The sequence below is a fragment of the Cyclopterus lumpus genome, chromosome 23 (assembly GCF_009769545.1).
Source record: "Cyclopterus lumpus isolate fCycLum1 chromosome 23, fCycLum1.pri, whole genome shotgun sequence".
In the NCBI taxonomy this organism is placed as follows: Eukaryota; Metazoa; Chordata; class Actinopteri; order Perciformes; family Cyclopteridae; genus Cyclopterus; species Cyclopterus lumpus.
The window spans coordinates 11160272-11182751 of NC_046988.1; the positions used below are offsets into that span (position 1 = coordinate 11160272).

A 22480-nucleotide genomic window follows, 5' to 3' on the forward strand; every position below is an offset into this window, starting at 1 on the left:
TTTTTATTCTCCATTTCTACAGAACAAATGTGTCCGGCAACAAATACGCCGACATTTCTCTTCCTTTTTTTTTCTTTTCTTTTCCTTCAAGAAAACATCCCCACGCATCATTTTTTTCCTTTTGAAAATGTGAATTGTTACACAAACACACGATTGTGTCTGTTGAGCTTCAGGATCTTCCCCAGTCTCTGCTTGGCTGTGGCCATTCCTTTTTTGGGCCGCTTGCCTGGAAGAAAAAATGAGAACGGCATTATGAATAAGCATAAAATAATAAGCATCAGAAGGAGAGAATATTAAATGCATGCTGTAAATAACAATTATATATATATTTTGATGTGTATGCATGCAAATCTACTTTTATCCAGGTCAGCATCAACAATGCTTCTCTATCCCTTCCACACGTGATCTTTTAATTTTCTAAAATAAAAATAACTTTTGATTAAAGTTCCCTTCAAGACACGTTTTCACAAGTTCTCTGGTTTTAATAATTGTTCAACATAAAGTTAAATTACCAAGTTTAACAATTGAAAAATATAGAAATGCAAAAACTGTTCCGAGAACTTTCCCCATCACACTCGTGTTTATTGCATATTAAATCACGACTGGCCTCCAGAGTAGTTTCATACGCGTTAGATCCAGATTTAAATGTGAGCACAGAACCCCCCCACCCACCCCTCTTCAGCAGGTGGGAAGAAAAACAACCTTATAGTGTCAAACTCTGCACATACAGTCACAACACCTTTTTGCTGATGCAAAGTAAAACTCTGATTTCCAAACCTTTTGTGGCCTGATTGCTGATCGGTGGGGGGTTGGGGGCTTGCCTCTTGGAAGGGTGTAGAGGGGGAGACATCGAGGGGTCACAGTACTGGTAGTCTGCCTCTGGGCTGCCGCCGTGGCTTCGGCCGAGCGGGCTGGGCGGCCCCCGATTGTCCCAGGCCTCGCTGCTGTTGCCCTGACTGTCCATCGGGCTCTTGTCGCCCTGCAGTCGGTGCGTGGCCTCCTCCCTCTGTTCCAGCGGCGAGCCCTGGCTGGAGCTGGACCACCATGACTCCTGGGACGAGGCTACCTTCTCCGGCTTAGAGGAGCACAGCAGGCCAGCCATAGACAGCATCCCCTGAATGGCCTCTTCTGTGCTGGGTGAGGTAGGACGTTCTCTGCGAGAAGCAGAAAGGATTCGATTATTCACCGCCTCTCAGTGCTCATAGAAATACATACGCGGTCCATAGACGGGACAGTTTACAACATCTTTGAATGCGTTTCTCACCGTTTGAGTGGTTTGTGTTTGTGCCTGAGTTTCTGGCCAGACGGGTCCAGCTCTATGGTGTGCCCTGAGCCTCTCTGCTGAGAGGAGCTCCTCTCCTCGTCATCCCCCCCTTCCTCCTGAGAACTCCCCGAATCCTCGTCAGAGGAGGAGGACGATGACGACGAGGCGGAGGACGACGACGACGATGACGAGGCGGAGGACGACGACACTGCTTTACGCTACATTGGAACATTTTTAAATGAGAGAGAGGATTCATCAGTTATCATATTATAAAAAGTTTGTGAAAAGTCTGATAGATATGTAATTATTGTGTGTCACTGTTGCATTTGTAATTCTGTGACTATACACAAAACACTGAATGCATCACCCCCACTATTCTGTACCTGCATGCATGCTCTTATTGTGCCAGTGATTTATGTATTCCATGAAGTGTATTTTTAGCTTTTAATATGTCTGCTTCTGTGTTGCATGTTTTAATTGGTACCCAACAATGTCGTATAATTGTGTATTATGCGACTTTGCTTTACATAAATAGCCTCTTCCCTTTTTATTATTACTTTGCATGCTTGTAAACTACTTCAATACAGATTTTTATTTACAATTAAAAAAGATATGTAAACATTGTGCATTTACAGCAGTGTAATTTTTTTACCGTCCCTGGCAAATAAACCAATAAATAAAGTAAAAGTATAAAGTTTTTACCTCTGTGGGAGAGTCACTGTCTGAATCCGTGTCTGACCCACTGGAGTGTCCTGAGACTTCTTCCCTGAGTTCAGTCTTCACCCTCTCCAGACCACCTGAGGAACACAGGAACGTCATGAGCTTAAAACATAGATGAGCCTACTATGCTAAAATATAGGTTTAAAAAAAATAAAAATAATGAATAGTAATAACAACCCTGGGTGACTTACTGAGGAGTGTGGGTTTCTCGACTGTGATGTGCTGCTCTTGACTGTACTGTGTCCTCTCAGACTTCACACAACTCTTTGGTGGGCCACCAGATGACCTTTCACCCTCCGTCTTTACCGGGCTGCTGGCTGGTCGCCTCAAATCTCTACACACACACACACACACACACACACACACACACACACACACACACACACACACACACACACACACACACACACACACACACACACACACACACACACACACACACACACACACACACACACACACACACACACACACACACACACACACACACACACACACACACACACACACACACACACACACACACACACACACACACACACACACACACACACACACACACACACACACACACACACACACACACACACACACACACACACACACACACACACACACACACACACACACACACACACACACACACACACACACACACACAAGTTAGTTATTGTTGCACCTTTATGACTCTAGTTTCTTATCATTCATACCAAGTTATCAAATGCAGTTCTTTTAGTTTGTGCCTGAGATTTTCTGTTTTTGTTTGGGGATGAGACACTTTTACATTTGCACAGAACGAATGACCGCCGAGCTTTTACTTATAAAGAAGCACAAACATTGCTGTGTTGACCAACGAGAAGTGAGCCGTCACCTGATAATTCGTCCGTTGACCAGCATGAGCCGTAGGTGGTTGTCCTCTAAAGACTCGGCAGCTGCCGATGCAGTCGACACTTTGTTGAGCTTCCCACGGACCTTGGCACAGAAGGCAGCATCCTGGTGAGAACAGAGCAGCTTCAGTCAATAAACATGGACCATTACATCTTTTAGTCCACATGCATCAACAACAAAAAAAAGGAGCATCTCCAAGTGCCCCGCCTGTAAACACTGGCTGCTCACCTCCTCGAGCGGTCCCACCTCCAGCCTCCTCAGCACCTCCCTGGTGTGCCGCTCCAAGATGTCCAGGTTGGAGGGCATTTTGGGGACCTGCCGCTGCTGCTCCCTCAGCCGCCGGGCAGCCCTTCTCGCCTGCCGGGCCTGGCACAGCCTCTCCAGCGTGGCGCGAGTGGCCGGGCAGGCGTTTGATCCGGATGCTACCGCACACCCGATTCCCTGAGATTTCACTGGCTTGCTTCCACTGACTGGCTCCTCCTATTATTGTAAATAAAGCGTAATGGAGTCAAGTTTATACCAAAACTATTAAGTAATTTACTGGTTCACAAATTGCCTTAAAAATAAAATAAAACGTGCAGTCCACATTTAAATGTATTTTTATTAAAGAGTGGTTGTCCTTTAAATAGAGGGTGGGACGTGTGGTCAGTCCAAGTTGTTGAATAGAAGTTCAATATTTTATATAAAAAAATATTTATACATATTCAATATTAATATATATTTTTTTAAATAATATTCTATATGTACTTTGAAGGTACACAGTCTCAAATGATTGAGTATATTAGACCGTATGCCACTGCATTAGGAATTGCTTCTCATTTACTTTATTACATTTTGTATGGAAATCTATATGACCTCTGGTAGATTCCCACCAATCTCATCATATGATAACTTTTTCTTAGAATTTGCTAATTTAATGAGCTTGTGTGACGCTTTTAATGACATTTTGTCCCCCTCGGTAATCCAATTCCTTTACAGATAGCAGCACTGTGTGTGTACTTTGCATATTCCAGTGTATATTTAAAACACTTTGCATTCATTCAGGACCGTAGCTCTTCTCGGAGCCGACAGCAGCACCTGCATTAAGTTTAAAAGGTCTAACCGTCTCACGTATCCTTACCTCCAGGTAGCGGATTTCCTTGGTCAGCTCTTTAATGAGATGGTTCGGCCTGATATGGTCTGGTACCTCACTGGTGGGCTCAGTCACCTGCAAAGCCACAGCAGACCACATTCAGACAGGGGGAGTGAACAGAAAGAAGCCCGTTGTTGGCTCACTGACACACATCCAGGAGATAAGAGCAAACAGCGTGTAACCATAACCATCTGGACTGTGGATATTCATGGCAGAGTCAGGTGCAGGTACACACGGAGATGATGACCGTGAGAACACTGCCGCCGACGCTCACCTCTCTTTTCAACCAGGTCCTCAGGGCACTGATTAAAGCCTTGACTCCCTCCACTAGGTATGTTGGAGGCGGACAGTTGTCCTCTCGTAGCTCTGAGGGGGAAAAAACATACAAGCATTAAACATGTAAAAAGATCGCAGACAGAAAACTTTGTCCAAACAAGATGTACACATTTTGAACTATAGCTTTCCAATCGCTAATAGTGAGATATTGGTGGGGAGATATTACATATTTTCAAAACAACGCTTGTATCTTCTTTCATGTGAAAACCATGCTGCTCAAAATCTGGCAATTTGGCATTTTTCATATGAACTAAAGTATTGAGCGTTTTGTTTGTGGATTGATTAACTTCTACAGTTAATATGCATGTATAAAAAGAAAGAAAAAAGCATCGTCAGAGCTGATTATGACAAACATGTTGTGGAGATATAAAGTATCCACAGGACAGCAAACAATACAGAATTGGTTCATGTATAATCTGAATATTATGGAAGTCACAATAACTGAATGGTGTCTTTATCAAAGGGTACAATTGACCTTTTAATTCCATGATTAAGACTGCACTGATTTGAACAGATGAGCCAACCAACCATTTGCTTAATTTCTTTTCATTATCTACTATCCTGACAGGTCTGATGTGTAAAACATCTATTGTGTGTTCTCATGTCCGTATTTATTAACGTTCAACTCACCTTTTAGCGTTTCCAAGAGGTTTTTGGCCACATACCAACAGATGGCCTCGAAGTACGGAAACTTAAAGAGGTCTGGGGTTTTCAGGCGACGCTCCATTTCATAACACCTACCAAATCAACAGATGAAACACAAAATCTTTTTTAATGATAAAAAAGAGGAAACATGAAAGCAAAGACTTTTTTCTGGACTAAATCAAAATAAACATAATTGAGTCTTGTGTATTATGTGAGCCGTTTACCTGAGCTGCATGCCAATATTGAGGTTGTGAAGGAAGTTCCCTCCAAACGCCATGCAATCCTGAGAGGTGAGAACAGCATGGATCCAGCCTGTAGGGGGCGCCAGAGTACTAATGTTTACAAAAGTCACCCACAGACAGACTTGCAACAACTTAAAAAGAGAGGACAGCTTTATTGACACCTTAACAGTGGGCACTTGAGCAAATATGTATTCATGGGTGATCTGCATGAATACATGGAGAAATTCACAGCACTTAAATGCCTGACCGAGCCCAAAAGACCCACAAAAAACACTTCTTACCCGGCAAGACAAAAAGAAAAAGAAAAAAGATAAGGTTGTTTATCACAATGATGTGCTCCCGCTTAGATAAACAGTGGTCGTTATACAACACAAAGTGAGAGAAAGCAGAGTCTGGGGGTAGGTGTAAGGCTGATAGACAGGCCTGATAAAGCACTGGTTGACTGACCTACTGTGCTCTCTGACCCCCACCTAATTCCCACCTCTCCACACCCTCTCTGCCAGAAGCTCTCTTTTAAAATGCTGCCTGAGCCTGCTGAGAAAGCATGACTGAAAGAATGATTGAGGACATCCAGCAGTGGATGGACTGAACTGAGCTTTGTCTGTCTGGGTGCATGGAGAGAGCATAGGAACTCCACCGGCTTAAAGCAGTCTATTGGCAGACTGATGGATGGATAATTGTCCCGAATGGAGACATTAGCTTCACTTGGGTGAATGAAAGCATGTCATATTCACTTAAGGACGTGAAACACAAACATGTTTTTAGTCTTCGTAACAAAACTTCTAATTAACGCCACAACAGCACTTCTCGTTAAAGAAATGGAAGAAGTCACGTGCGGAGGAAAGCTGCGATTTACAGCGTCACCGCTTCTTTCATCATATTACGCAATAGCACTGTTTTTCCTTCAGTGTTCCATTGCAATTATGATCATTGAGAACCGTTTGGGTCGTTGCTCAGGAAGACATTCCTCCTCTGTTATTTTCCCTCGGCAATGACAGAGGACCTTCAAGACGCCTGTATTTTACTGGCAAGAGCCATGGGAAGCCGGATTATTTTAACTGTTGAATGCATGTGAAAGGACAAATAAATTCATGACAACATGTCAGCTGGGTTGGTGCAGACGAGATAGTGCAGCAACTACTACAACAATATAACATTAGTGACACCGACAGCTGAGTGTCCGAGCGTCTGACAGCTATTGGTCACCACAGAGTAGATGATCATCCAAGAAGACTGGCTGCTTTCACACTTAACACTGGTTCAGTTTCTCTGGTTTGAACAGACGCAGACCAAACAATGAACACCATGGCCTCTCCATACGTTTTCCAAGCAGATCCCGGTGCAGTTTGTTTTGTGGTCTGAAGGACCAATACCATGATTCTGTGATTGTAGATTTTATCATCAAAGGCTGAACTATGAAATTCATCTGCTGATGACAACTGTCCAGGAAGTGTGTAATCATTTGGAAACACTTATGCGGATCAGCACTTGAGTGATTTTCCTTGAATCGATCCGACAGTCAAAAGCAGTAAAAACTGCAGTGAGTTGAGCTTGTATCCTACTCTATGTACTTTGGCAGCTCATTGAGTACATTTAAAAGTTACCAACATAGCAATTCACCAGTGAACCCGCCCAATTCAATCAAGAGAAGCCCTTACCACACCTCCTATTTGTAAATAAAATCATTGAAAATGCCTTTTTTCTTGGGGTGAAACAATTGTTTTGATTTTTTTACAGTCAGGTTTTCAACCACGACTCTTGTTTGAAGACATTCTCTTGAACATAATTTAGATCTCAACTAGGCAGACGGGATAACTGGGTTAGACTTGGCACACAGCTTCATAGTTTTCCTTTTAAATCTTGTCAATGTGTGTTTTTATCTTGCATTGTAATTATTTCCTTGATGCCTTTTGTGTCTTACGTAAAGCACTTTTAATTGCTTTGTTGTTAAAATGTGCTACATGAATAAACTTGCCTAAACTTGCTGTACACGTTGACAACAGGGAACACAAACGCAGACTTAAGAAGCAGCGAAGTGCTACAGTCAGTCAACAAATTAACCAAACTACAGGCCTGAAAGCCCCCTAAACGTCAGCACGAGAGCTCTTTTGGCTTTGATGCTTAACAGTCACATAAACACTTCACAAAAGCGTAGACATCACCACCGACCTGTAGGGATGAGCAGGGTGGTTCCTTGGGGCACAACACACTTGTAGCACTTTTCCACTTTATCCCCAAAGAACACTTCACTCTGATTGGGCGAGGAGCTCCATGCCTCGTATAGTGCAAGGTTGACGGGACTGGGCTTGATCAAGTAGAAGATCTTCTCACCCTGCAAAGCAGATGAAGAGGAGTTTAATAGTCGCCACACTTTAAAAAGGACACTTTGGAGGTTGCAGCCGCAGTTATAAACGCCCACAAACCCCTTGAAATAAATGTCAGCTTTAGTTACAAGAGGGAGGGGTGAGCTCATCAATATGGGGACAGCAGTGACTCTCAATGTGATGTGAGAAGCGAGCTGACCTTCCAGCAAGCGTTAGCCAATCAGCTGTGGCCGTCTGTCCTAGATACCTCGATATTTACAAGCACACTAAAAATCCCTGGCCTTTAGATTAAACAACAACTAGTTTATTTGTCGTCAATTTGTGCTTGATTCCCCAAAAACCATTCAGCTCTTTTTCATGCAAACACTCACCCAGAGAACATGGTACCAGACCGAAGTGCCTCCGAAGTCTATGTGAAAATCTGTGTAGCTGTCCTTCACCCCCATAAGGCAGTACTTCTGGACAAAGGGCTTGGGGAAGAAGGAGTCGTCTGGCCAGTAGTTCTCTACCCAGGACATCTTCTGAGCCACGTCAGGAACCTCCACCAACTTGGACATCCTGAGTGGTGGTTTGGAGAGAGGAGAAAACAAAAAAGGTAGATCAGACGTTTGAGACTGTTGGTTGGTTCGTCTTAATATTCTAAAACTAAATAAAAACAAGATGTTCAAATAAGTTTGAACAAAATGAACACGTTTGTTATGCGTTCATGTTTAAATGTATCCGACGATATATTGCGAAATATCATTATCACTTATCGGCGTAACAAATTAACTCTATTCATAAGGCTATTGTGGGCATACAACCGATTGGAAATGATGTTTTACTGAAGTAGTTAGAAATATTTTTCCCCATGAAGATGCAACCAAGTTTGCATGTTAACCACAAAGCTACCAATTTAAAGTACAGAGGAATTTAATCGTCACATACAACTCAGATTTAACTCTGTTAAATTGCAGAGGAAATTGATAGTGTGCAAGTTCATTCTTGAATACAACATTCCACTCGATACAACCAAAAGCTCCAAAAAAAAAGAAAAGAAAAGCCTTAAATTAAACTGTTAACAATGTTAATTTGCCACACAGCCAAGGCTAGTTTACATCAGCAATTTCTGAAGTGTGACATGATTAACCGTCACCGTTTATTAGGAAAATGTGCTTACTGGAACTTTCCTTTTAGCCAACAAAGCGAACAGCTTACTTTGAGTCAGAGAACTCCAGGCTGATGAGGTTAAGGACCTTCGGTCGATGCGGGTTGGTGTAATACTTGATAAACTCGCTGAGCTTCATCTTGCTGTCCGCCTGCCGTGCCACATCGATCACGTCGATGACTTTGTTGCCACCTAGAGAAGGAGATATGTACTATTTAGTCCACATAATATCAGCTGGAGAAGTTCAGTAGCCGGTGAATGAAAAATATATCTTCAACTTTTTAATTGGCTGCTGAGTGGGCGTGGGGTTCACTGGGGTCAGCAGCCTGCTGGCATCTCCATTTGCTTTTAGAGATCAAGCCCTGAGGGAAACTGGCACCGATATGGCAGCATGGGGAGGGGTTGTACAGGGAGGCAAGCAAGACAATCTGTCAATCTGTCCGGACCACGAGTCCCTGAGGAAGAGGAGGAGGTGAGAGGGCTGCTGTGTTCGACGCATGTGTGTGCGTGGGAGACCTCGAGCAGAGAGGTAAATACGCGTCTAGATGTGAGAAAGAGTGTGTGCACTGGCTGCATGTGGAGTCTTTAAGCGATGGAAGAAAACAGCTGCTTAAAAAAGGGAAAAAAAAAAAGAAAGAAGCTGAAACGCAGCTAACAGTTGGACCGCTACAAATCACACTCGGTGACACGTGAGGCCGGAAGTAGGACCGGGGTGCTGTGTGTGTGTGTGTGTGTGTGTAGCAAGACAGCTGGTTGTTTTATCTTCCCCACACCCCTCACCTTTTTTTTTTTTTTTTATTACGCCTGCTCTCCCTCGCTCCCCCCCCCCCTCTCTCACTCACACACACACTTGCATGCACCTCTGAAGGCCCAGCTGGCCAGCGTCTGATGACAGAGAACAGCTGGAGTAAGACAAAGCTGCCTGGAAACCACACAACGCCAAGCTCAAACACCAGCTTCACAAACCCAACAGCGAGACAAATACCCAAACCAACACCCCTGCTGAACCAGCTTGAGACACACAGTAACGTTAAAGAGCTCATTAATAGTTGCAGATATGTCTTTGTCAACATGCTTTGAGCTAGAAACTCAGTTTAAGTTTCTGTATTTGGTAATTAATCATCAATTTATACTGCAGTTTTCAGGTCTTTACTATCAATTTAGGTTTTCTTTCCTTATATTTTGTATAATATACAATATTATGTTATATTATAGCCCCATCTGTGACCGCAGCACTGCGTAATTCATCCACACCGCGTTTCCGAAGCAAACCTTATGGGAAAAGTCAAAACGCTGTTTCTCAAGCGTTATCCAGCAGCATCTTCAAAGGTAGCTTTGGATCCCACAGATGTGTACTGCCTGGAATGCTAAACTATCTGCCCGGAGTCAAACCAACGCTTGAATCCAGTATTCTTCCTCAGTGGACGCATGTTAAATCAGCTGCATAAACCGGGGCAGAGCCAGAATGTGGAAATTGGCAGCTAGTTTTGCCCCAAGCAGCATTTGACCATTGTGGGCCGAGAGTTGACGTCTGTAAAATCCCTAAAATACATAAAATAATGCAGAAACAAGTTGGGTTATGAAAACACACATTAATGTATGTTTGGTTTCTATTATATTGTGAAATTATTGGATTATTAAACCACAAATTAGTTAAACGTTTTGCTCAGAAAGGTGTGAACTGCACTATTTGTCAAAAACTTACATTTATGTTAACTGGTCAAGAGTATTGCACAATACAGCTTTTTCAGAAAGTTTTTGGGCATTTTGCAGAGTGAACATAGAGATGAAGAGAAAGGACAGACAGAGACAGACATGTAACTGATGTTGTAGTTACGTGTCTAAACCAGCATGCCCAAACTTGACATCTTTTTACGATAACATTTGTATGTAGCTGGAATTGATCAATCAAAGTGAAGTCCATCTTATGACTCCCACTGATCATCCATTGATTCTCGGCCAGATCATTAGCCGATTGACGATGTTAGCTACACAACAGTTTAGACCCCAGTGACACGCAGAAGACACCAGCGTTCACTCTTGTTGTCCCGTTATCTTCTAACTGTAAGAAAATGTAACCGGACACCGAGTCCCCGGTCACAACACCTGTGCCTTGGCTTAATGCTCAATAAGGCATGGGAGGGAAGGAGAGAGAGAGAGAGAGAGAGAGATAAAGTGAGAGGGGGAGTCTGTAATCTGAACTTAATGATAAAAACACCAGTGGGCTTGGTAATGGGCTTGTAATCGGAGCTGGGAAGTGGCAGGCCGTTTCAACAACGAAGCGTAGTGTCATCGAGAGGGTAGCGAAAGCTCAGCCATCACTCATTTAGAACTCACCCAGCCATCGCCTGATGCCCGATAAGTGGGTTAAAACCCCACAAACCTAGAACCCCGTTCTTATTGACACACAGATGGCGCCTGCTCAGCGATGGTCACTTAGCGGGCTGGTGTTGGGTGGTTTCATTAGCTTTTTAGCAGACCGAGGCCACTGTGTGTTCCCACATCCGTCCTGAAGGATAAACACTGGTGCGCTGTTGTAAATTCGAGACAGTCGACAGCTATTGTTTCACGCTGTCCTTACCCACATACTGCTCCACATCTTTGACGGAGAACGTAGGGACCGGTAGTTTGAGTCCCAGGCCCTCCATCTCGGTGACCACTATGGGGTAGCTGAAGCCGTGTTTCTCCAGGTACCTGGTCGACACATGCTCTCCCTTCATCTGCATCATGATCTCCTCACCACTGAAACAAGATAACAAGTTCAAGGTTAAGACCTCTTAATTATTAATTATTTTTATGTCAGTATTCAAAGTAATAGCAGCTCTGACCTAAGCTGGAGTTATCGTCTAACACGTATCTACACTGTAGGCTACACCGCCTGCTCAAACACGTAACTACACGTCAGGTTAACAGCGACTACGAAGATACGAGATATATCAAAATGTACATCTACCTGGCGAAGGTCCTGTTCTGGAGCTCCTTGACAAACACCGAGGTGCCGGCCTGCACCGGCTTCGATCCATCGTCTGGCTCCGTGTAGTCGTGCCTGTGGCCGTTGTTACGCCTTTTCACTGCAACACACATTAACATCCGAGGTTCACAGGGTTGTTTCAGTCCAATTTCATGATGCAGTTGGCCTGTTGAAGCTTGTCCTTTTCAATAAAGTGGTAAATTACGCACGTCACCACCACTTTTATTTTTGAAAGGATATTAATTCACCACTCAACCCCTGAGCTAAGAGAGACAGGGCTGGAGGGGCTTGTCCAAATCGAAGTGGAGGGCTTACAACACCATTCAATTAGCCTGTTAATGTCTGCCCTCTGGGCTGTCTGACGTCGACCCATCCCCCCCTCACCCCGAAAAAGACTTGAGTGTCTCTTTTCCCTGTGACCAGTCAAACTTACAAAGACAGGGGTGGTGGGGGAACTGAATGCAACTGTAAGGCAGAGAGTCAGACAACCATTTTGATGAATGGGATACATGTCAGGGTGAAAGACAGACAAACAGAAAGAAAAGAAAACATGCCTCTAATGACAAACGGCAGTACTCACTCAGGGAGGGTCCGTGTACAACATCACACTTGGGACAGTGGTAAACATCGATATCCACAGCATGATGCTCTTCCACCTGCACACAGCTGGAGACGAACAGGCCACGCAGTTAGAACAAGTTCATGCTTCTTCCAACATGTTTAAACATGAGTCTGATAGTTTAACATTACTGATTATTCTTCAGATAATTTTCTCTCTCATCAATCATATTTTCTTTAAAACCAAAATACCCATCATAAGGTCACAAAGCACATAGTGATGCCTTCAAAAGGTCTTGCATTGTATGATGGACACAAAACCCCAAGTTTGCTAGATGCAGGACTGTCATAAAAGAAAAAAACCAAACCACAAAATATTACCCTTTGAATAGCAGAAAAATATGTATTTTGAATGTAATGTTGAAGCAATTATCAAAATATGTGCCAGTTAATTGAACAAAAGTATGTGGGGGACAGCAACAGCAAGACATTTTTAGTAAACTCGTTGCATACTTTACATAAAACATGATTTGGAGTGTTGACAAAATGTGAGGGGAACATTGATTTCTCTTCACTGAACTGTTGAAGCTTATGTCAAACTGTCAAACATTGTGTGTGTTTCCAGGGGAGATGTCAGGGGTTATAGTTTTGGGATAAACAAACACTGAGATCGTACTGTTGGGGTCTGGAAAATAACCTTTGCTCTGATTTATTTCCCCAACAAACGTTCTACAACAGCCTCGCGAGAGACCGCAGAAGGAAACTTGAAGCACATTTCAAAGCCCTTGCACAATAATACGAGGGCACTGGCCTGGACTTGCACCTGGTTAATGCCACGCTCATATCGTGGCATTTTTTGAGTTTTCAAGTCACTCCAAATTTTAAGACGACGATATCCATCAACAAAGGGGGGGATAAAATATCTGCAAAGCATAGTTAAAACCAGGTAAAATCGAATATGAACAGTGATAAAGTCAAAACAGGTTAGTATACTGCTCTAAATATGTAACAAATACTCTTTAAAAAGATGCAACTACAAGGTCTGCACAATTTGATTGAAATCGAAATATGGTGTACTGCAATTTTATATAAATAGTCAAACTGCTGAGACTTCCTGGCCTACACTTCATATTCTGCAGAGTTAAGAAAACATCATTCCCTGTAATAGCTCAAATCCTTTCGCAATAGCAATATCAGTCATCGTAATCTCAATAACATGCATTTCAAAAATCACTCAGCAGCTACCAGGCTTGTAGTGCGGGGGAAACTGTACTTGGAATAAATGCAAACACTCCCAAGTTAACAGGAGGTTTTCTCCCATGGATCCTCAACGGTGTCACTCAATGCCGATACCCAGGCAGCCAAACCACAGGCACCAACACACATCCATTCCTCTGTTGCATACCAGAACCCCATTCCAGAGCAGCGCGAACGGCAACCTAGTTGCCCTCCCGCCTGAACGAACACCAGTGGCTATTTGGAGTTATAAAAACTGCACGCTGCATGTTTGTGCGACTCGAGCATGTGCACAGGTGAGGGAGAGGTCTCACACACACACACACACACACAAAAAGGACCCTCTGTACTCAACAGGCGTGATGTGATTTTTTGACATGAAGAAAATGAAGAAAGCGTGTTCTGTGGGATCATGGTGTCCCCACATGACCCGGAGATCAGACGTTTCTAATTTACTTGCTCAGACGCCTACGATTAACATCAACACAATAAAAAGTTGGATGTTTGGATGGACTACATGTAGTTTGGAAAATCTGATCAGAGGCCAGTTGAGAGACGCATGCAGTGCATTCATATTGGTTAGTTACAACTACCGCGATCAGACCGAGCTACTGTCCTCATCTGACCTTCACCATGACAAATTTAATTATTTCCCTTCCACTGCTTGATTTTAACCCGGCTAATTAAGTAACTTGTCGCTAAGCACCATTAGCACTGTGATGGCCGACCCCAAGAAGTATACAAACCATATGCAACCATGACAAAACTGCTCGCACACTGACATGAAACTTACAATTTGTCATCTTCACACCATCTTCGAGCCAGTGAAGCTTCAGTTTGACAGCTAGCATAGTGGCGTAGGTTATAAATGATTGATTTGTGGTTGAACCATTGTCTGTTTTGGAAAGGTGAACGGCTGCAGGAGGGACAGAGCTGACCCCGGCCTTCCGTCAGCTTTGATCTACAAGAAATTGCAGGAAACTGGAAAGGAAATAAAGCCGAGGGCCACTAACTCATTAGGAAGCGGTGAGATTGTGTGAATGTTAACCCCATTCACCCTGGTGCACTAACAGGACAGTAGCCGCTGCACTCCAATTTAAACAAATACATTATCAACTTTACTCAGCTACTGATGGAATGTCATAACATGCATTCAGTTACTTTAGTACCAAACAAATACATTATCAACTTTACTCAGCTACTGATGGAATATTTAATTTGCTATTAGGTGGGCTTGTGTGTCAGTTATTTTTAAATAAATAAATAGCCAAAGAAGTACTCCTGCTACTGCACGTGAGCAAGCGGATGACCAACAATAACACAGTGCATTTGCCTGCAGTATTAAGCCGAGTTCATGCATCAGGAATCTTGGTTCACATGTGGCTTTTCGCTGGGGGAACGCATGAGTTCTCTGCCACCGGCCCACGTTGGTTAGGATGTGCAAGAGCAGCATGAGCTCATGCCGAGGTGACCTTGTTGTCCTCATCTCACTTGGTACGTTCCTTTATGTAATACCACAGTGGGAAATCAGGGCACTGTGCCACATACACTGGCCTGACTCAGCTTATGTGTCACCTGCAATGATTAATACTTAACAAGGCGCTCAAGCTGGTGAAACTGTGTGGAACTGAGAGAGAGAGAGAGAATGTAAAAAGGGGGAGGAAACAAAAAAAAAAAAAGAAGGGAAGAACAGTCAAGTATTTCCTTCCTGGCGCAGGCTTGATGATGTATTGCATCACAGCAGAGTGTGGAAACAGTTCTGGCGCCAACGTGAACCTCATTCCTCATTTACTAGGAAAGCAATTGCGGCGATGGGATCAGATTGGAGACAACTGAACGGACGTCATCTAAATCCTTAATGACTTTACATGTCATTTTTTTTTGCGTTATCACATGTTGTGCGACAACAGAGCGTTTCGTGGCAGAGGGTCACACAGAGTACAGTAGCCAATATTTCTCACAAAAGATAAAAACAAATCATCGCCAGACTGGAGATGGGAGAGTTATTCTGTGACGGCATTGGAGCAGATTACCAAGAAAAACATCCCTTCCTGAATAAGAGGATATGTGTGTACTTGGCTAAAGCCCTGCCTTCACCAGACCCTCTCCCTCCACTTCCTCTCATCAAGGGCCTCCTTCCTGTGCGACTGAGAGGGCTTATTCATTAGTGCATGCACTGTGAGGGGTTCATTGTCCTCCATGATCAGTGCAGGAACACAAAGCCTGGAGGCGGCATCACCATTATTTTCAGCTCTAAATAACCGCTCTACATGGGGCAGTGACACGCCTACATTAGGAAACTGGCAGATCTCTAATGGATGGGTGGTGGAGATAGAGAGGAGATGAGGGCAGTTAAACACACCTGGCTTTCTTTATCTACCCCGGAGGAGCACCCGACTCCTCCGGCCCATTTCGTAAATGCACTCAACCAAAGTGTACATAAACAGCGCTGGACTTGGATCGCAGCTAGAGCCACTGAGCCCTGACAGGTGGACAGGGATCTGTCGTTTTGGCCTTACATGTTAAGTCATTGCAGCTAGCTATGCGTAAAAACGACCCAGCATCCCTGCAGTGGTTACAGCTTGAAAGAGACTGCTCTGTAGTCAGCTGGTAAACAACAAAAGAGGATCACTTTGTTGTTTATGGGGCGGCAGGGAGCCCAGGGGAGTTTTAACTGGTTAATTGTTTTTGGGTGCAGGTTGAGTTGCGTTGAGGCTCCAAGCACTGACGCTCTACTTTCACACGTCTTCAACGTGGTTGTCTTTGGGCCCTCAGTGCACCTGTAAAAACCTAGTAAGTCATCAGTCTCAGAAAAACATCAGCAATCAGTCTGAACACACAAAAAGATGGGACTGGCTTGTGGATGCCATCCTCACTCTACGCTTGTCGATAAGCATTTCTTAACATATCGTGAATTACAATGAGCTTGTTATTCTAAAAAAAAACTAATACTGAGCTGTCCACATTATATTTCTGCCAGTCTTTATAGTTTTTTCCAATTGATTTGGATTCAATTTGGCACAGAGAGAGAGATCCAAATCCACACCCAAACTAAGTTGAAGTCTAGATTTTACGGCAGAACTGCTTTAACTTTAATATCATAATTCAATCCGACTGCTAATCAATACACAAGGCTATTGACCCCTAATCAACATTGATCGAGCTGGATGTAATGCAGTTTACCTTACCCCAGAGTCAGCCTTGCTAATGAATGTAAACATAGCTTTTAACTGGAGGTATGAGGTTGCTCTTTATTTTGACCAATTAACTAATCAGACATCTAAACTGATGATCTGAAACCAATCTTTCATGGACAACAGTGGTAAAAAAAAAAGAATGCTTCCCCTCATTCATCCACCCACTTAGCGTAAACACTAAAAAGGCACTCTGTAGAGGCTATCCATCTCTCTTTAGTGTGCTCACGATCTATGCGACATTGACGGATTGTGCATTGAACTTGGCGAGCTGGAACGCCCATCAATCATTCCCTCTGTCCCATTGAGACCTGCTAGTCTATCATCACCCCCACCGTTTGTACCTGACCCAGACAACGGGCCGACTGGAGTGCCTTACACCTACGGCGGGGTATACCCTGTGATCCAGCGTGACCCAGTGAGGATTTCCAGCACGCCAAAATCCACATTGTTGATGTAAATTGGCATCTTGGAAGCACTTGAAACAGTCCATTTACAAAAGCAGTCCTTGTAATTACGCGAGGCTCTAAATGGTAAATACCAGGGTTCAAACTAACATTTGTAATCCAAACCATAGGCTCTAGTAATGGATTTTGTGCCTAAAGGAGTACTTGAGGGCAATGGCACTCAACCTATGATAAGAAATAAATAAATATATATATATATATATTTATTTATTTATTTTTTTAAATTATTTTTGACTTCTTTTATCCTTTATATTTTTGGAAAATGGTGGATACTTCATAGCTTCTAAAGATGTTTTCACATAAAACTATTAAAAAAAAGGTCAATCATCCATTGATTGACCAGTTTCATGATTCATAGACATATCATTTTAATCATGTTCTGATCCATGACGACGCATCAGTGGATGTTCCAATACTTCTCCATTAAGTGGAACCGATAACAGCCATGACATGACCAAATCACATTGATTAACATGAGCGAACATAAAAACCATAACAAGTTAACCATCATTCCAGAAGTCCTCCTCACCAAACTCACCCAGCTCACTGTGCCTGCCTCCACCTGTCAGTGGATCACAAACTTCCTGATAGACAGGAGACAGCAGGTGAGGCTGGGTGAAACAACATCCAGCACCCGGTCAGTCAGCACTGGTGCACCTCAGGGATGCGTGCTCTCCCCACTGCTCTTCTCCCTCTACACAAACGACTGCACCTCAGGAGACCCATCTGTCAAACTCCTAAAATTTGCAGACGACACATCAGTCATCGGCCTCATCCGTGATGATGATGAGTCTGCATATAGGCGGGAAGTTGAACAGCTAGTCCTGTGGTGCGGTCGCAACAACCTAGAGCTGAACACGCTTAAAACCGTGGAGATGACAGTGGACTTTAGGAGAAGCCCCCCAGCACTGCCCCCCCTCATCATACACAACACTACTGTGTTGGCTGTGGAATCCTTCAGGTTTCTGGGATCCACAATCTCCCGGAATCTGAAGTGGGAACCCAACATCAACACCATCATCAAGAAGGCCCAGCAGAGGCTGTACTTCCTGCGCCAGCTTAGGAAGTACAACCTGCCTCAGGATCTGCTGACCTTGTTCTACACCGCAGTCATAGAGTCTGTTCTGTGCACCTCAATCACTGTCTGGTTTGGATCGGCCACCAAACTGGACAAGAACAGACTCCAACGGACAGTCAGGTCTGCAGTAAAGATCATTGGTGCCAACCTGCCCACCATCCAAGACCTGTACACCTCCAGAGTCAGGAAACGGGCAGGAAAAATCACTGCAGACCCCTCACACCCCGGATACAAACTATTCAAACTCCTCCCCTCTGGTAGACGCTACAGATCACTGTTAGCCAAAACCGCCAGACTCAAAAACAGTTTCTTCCCCCTCGCCGTCTCACTACTGAACAAATAACACCACTGTAGCATATATATATTTATATTTATAGCATATGTATACATATATATATTTATATTTATATACTTTAAATCCCTGCCCTTCTCGCACTCTCCACTTCTTGCACTACTGCTGTGCAACATTCCACAGCCACTGTATATAGCCATTCCACCTGTACATACTCTTAAACTCCTTAGTCCATTGCACTGTTTGTTTGTATTGTATTGTATTGTATATTGTGTTGTATATTTGTATTAAGTTGTATATTTGTATACTGTATTGTGGAAGAGGCCATGTATTTCAGTACAAGAGGCTACACATGCAAGCAATTAAGAGCACCATATCTAGAACACATGATCTTTTTGCTTTCCAGTTCACCTCACTGGTCACTATTCCAACACAGATAAACCACGCAGTGTTTTTCTAACAATGTACCGAGATACAGGTGAAGGAAAACAGGACACTCTCCAGAAACCCAGACAAAGTCCCCCCACACAAACGAGCAAACCAACAACCAGGCACCGGGAGGTTGAGCCCCTCTCCTTTCCACTCCATTGACGTGCCATCATCCACAGCCAGAGAATATCCCTTTCCTTCTGGCCAGCCTCGTGGGAAAGAGACAGGAAATGTGGCTGGTTTTGGAGAGCGAGCGAGTGTGTGTGTGTGTGTGTGTGTGTGTGTGTGTGTGTGTGTGTGTGTGTGTGCTGATTAGTCATCAATGGGGGAAGCTCCAACATTTGTTCCTTTTCTTGCTGGCACATGACACACAGCCAGGCAGTCTTTTTTTTTTTTGGGTGGGGGGGGGTCTGATTCGCCACAAATTCTGGCTGCCAAGTTTTTTGGCAGCGCACTCAATGTGGTTACGCAACGGCTTCCGTCATTCCGACGCAAGCAAAAAAAAAAAGATTATTGTATTCATAACCAGTTGCCGTGGAGATAGGCCCACACAGACTGATTCAAGGGACTGAAGAACAGGGGCATGTCTTACATTTTGTCGAAGTCGTTCTATGAACTAAGAACCACATTGATTAAAAAAAGTTACAGTTAAACATCATGTCTGGTTCTGGTCTGATGTTATGGTATTTCACAATATAACAATTAATAGTCACCTCAGCAGGCTTTATAGTGCACGATGGTGTTAAATCTGATCATTTAATTAAAAGTACAATCAACTAGGTCACGGTGCCCCAAAACAGTACTGAACGATCTTGACCCCACGGCTAAGGGTGTTCACAGAAACAGGGTGCGTCACTGTAATCCGACATTGTATGATGCAATACATGCTCAAGACACCAAAACAAAAATGGCATATAATACAGCAATAAAATTCCCATTATGATTTTTGACATCCACCAACAATATACACGGCATGAATCACAAAAGGTATCTACAAATCCACTGGTCCACTAGAACCATGTAGTGAGTATGGGACGTTAAAGAAAATCACGACCATAAATAAGCAGCCCAGAGATATGAGTCTGTCTGGTACCTTTAAACAATCCCCTCGTTGACCACTAGGGATCCCCTGCCATGTGCCTCCTCTGCCTGAAAGGGGGATTTAAATTTCTCAAGCTGTCAATCAAAAGCCCGACCATAACAAGCTCCTTGTTCCTCAACCTTTTTGCTTTCTCAAAAGTAAACCACCAAAAAAGACAAAAACACATCCAAATTTTAAATAATTAAAAAAAAGTCAAATTGCATACACATCTTGAAATGTGTATATTGTGAAACATATAAAGTTAACGCATCAGATATAACAATAATCTATAGATTAAGTCCAAACAAATATAAGTTGTTTATGTAAATAAGTCTTAAGTTACGTCACATTTTTAATGTTCCCTGTGGTTTCCATTACCTTGAGTGACCTAACGTTAATTTAAGACAGACACAAACTGGGAACCAACGTTAACTGGATATTAATCCCCTAAATCACAGCATAAACCAACATTAAACTTAACAACTGAAGTGACTACAAAGAGCTGGCAAACTGCCTTTCTATGTCACAGGTTAACTGACACACGCTCGCCGACCCTGATAGTAGATTTAAAAACTATTCGCTCTATCCTCCCATTTGCGTCGATAACGTGCAATATCAACAGAATAACGTACACTGCGCACGTGCTACGTGTTCGTGGTCTAACTGGCAGGTAAAATGACGTAATTCAAGCCGATTTCAGAGAGCGAAACCTTACTTTCTCTTCGTAAAAGTCGTGTCAATAGAAGGTTTAAAACCCCCGTCGCCCGCCGCTAGCGAGCCGAGTTAGCTACCAGTCAACACCGCTCGGAGAACCGTCGCCTTTCTTCGATGAACTCTCCGTGTTTCTCGCTTCTGACGAGCCACACGTGTTAAATACACTATAAGCCACGTACCTGCCGTGAAACCAGTCTTTACAGATGTCGCACTCGATCATAAACCGGCTAACATCGTACGGCTGCCGGCAGACACAGTACAGCGGGGCCGCCGCCATCTTCCTACTGTCCCCAAACAACGCAGGAATGAAGCGGGGCGGGGATTTAACCCGACGTCCGGAAAAACCCGAAAGGGCCGAGCCGAGTTTACACGAGCGCCTCCGTTCTGACGGTTTCCAAATTGCTCATTTCCATCTGGTTGCGTGGGCACATCAACAATAGACACTAACTTTTTTTCCAACAAAGGGAATTACATAAAGGTTTTGTTTGGGGCATTTTGTCAATGTTACAATCTGAGATTTATGTTCAACTAAATCGGACTAAGTAAAGGAACATGGTGAGCTTTTTAAAGTATATATTGTTCCTACTATAGGCTATATCATTATTTAGATTATCATTATGTTAAATATATTTCTAGAAGTTTGCTTTTTACATATTCAGTGGCTGTACCAATGGAAACATAACTAAAGCACGAGGAGGTAAATAGGTAAACAATAATAGTAATAATAAAAGTGCCCTCTTTCAAATGTGCAGCATCAGCATTGAATTGACCAGTAACCTAAAAGAAGCATATTTGTGTCAACCAATCCAAAACTGCTCTGTCAGCACAATATTTGCACAGTTGCAGAGTTTGTCTTTCGTGTCCTCACACCTCTCACCAACAAAGAGCGAGGTCCTCTGATAATATTCCTAAACTTAACGGCCGACATAGCAGAATAGCATTACCAAAAACACAATATCCACCCCTGGTATGTCTCCATGGAGCGCGTCTGACATGCCCTACGTGCTTGCGTGGTGAATAGCAATGGGACCACCGACCCACAGCTTGATCTGTGAGCTGACAGCACCCATCCCCCAACACGCCCATCTGTGCTGCTCTGCATAGGCAAGCAGGCCTGGTGCATGCAGAGACTCATGAGCACTGCACAGAAGACACATGTGATTCAGCCATTTCATCTGCAGATCTGCATTTTTTGTCTTCTTCTTTCATCTTTGGTGCGTTTGTCGATATGCACCAAGACGTACAAATCTCCTCCTTTGTCCTCAGGGAGATAATACAGTAGCAGCGTGGACCAGTTGTTCGGAGTGGATCATCATCAACCAGTTTTAAACATTATCAGTGCTTTACTACCACTAGTATTATATTATTTGATTGGTTTATGAACCAGTGTCGCATACTGTAATACCACGTTGCACACGACACAGTGTGTAACATACAACTACACAGACGGCACTTCTTATCAAAATATCGAAAGTGAAACTAATCTGTAAGACATCTGAACAATTTAGCTTTGGTTGTTTTGGGTTTCTCTTCAACCGAAGACTATAAATATACATCTTGAAAAGTAAAAAGCCAGCACCCTTCTTGTCTGCATTTATTCATACTAACCGGTCCGGTTGTTATAAAACTGAACTGCTAACCAAAACCAACTGACTGCATTAAATAAAGTGCAAATTGGACATTGCAAGTTGTCCTAAAGAATGATAATCTTAATATACAACCCACCAGACACTAGATTGTCGAGATTGGACCAGTAAAAAGT

The 22480-nt window shown here is 43.4% G+C and overlaps 1 protein-coding gene across 1 annotated transcript; it reads right to left on the bottom strand.

Annotated features, from left to right (window-relative positions):
* Positions 1–119: 119 nt before the first annotated feature.
* kdm7aa (lysine (K)-specific demethylase 7Aa) lies at positions 120–21008 on the bottom strand. The gene is made up of 18 exons (XM_034525907.1): positions 20898–21008; positions 12250–12335; positions 11652–11769; positions 11280–11440; positions 8749–8890; positions 7923–8109; positions 7397–7559; positions 5210–5297; positions 4971–5077; positions 4279–4370; positions 3993–4079; positions 3101–3352; positions 2856–2977; positions 2176–2318; positions 1967–2061; positions 1265–1482; positions 778–1154; positions 120–226 (listed from the first exon to the last, which is right to left on the bottom strand). The coding sequence occupies exons 1-18, from the start codon at positions 20993–20995 to the stop codon at positions 138–140; spliced, it is 2625 nt and encodes an 874-aa protein (XP_034381798.1). The 5' UTR covers positions 20996–21008; the 3' UTR covers positions 120–137.
* Between the last annotated feature and the right edge of the window lie 1472 nt (positions 21009–22480).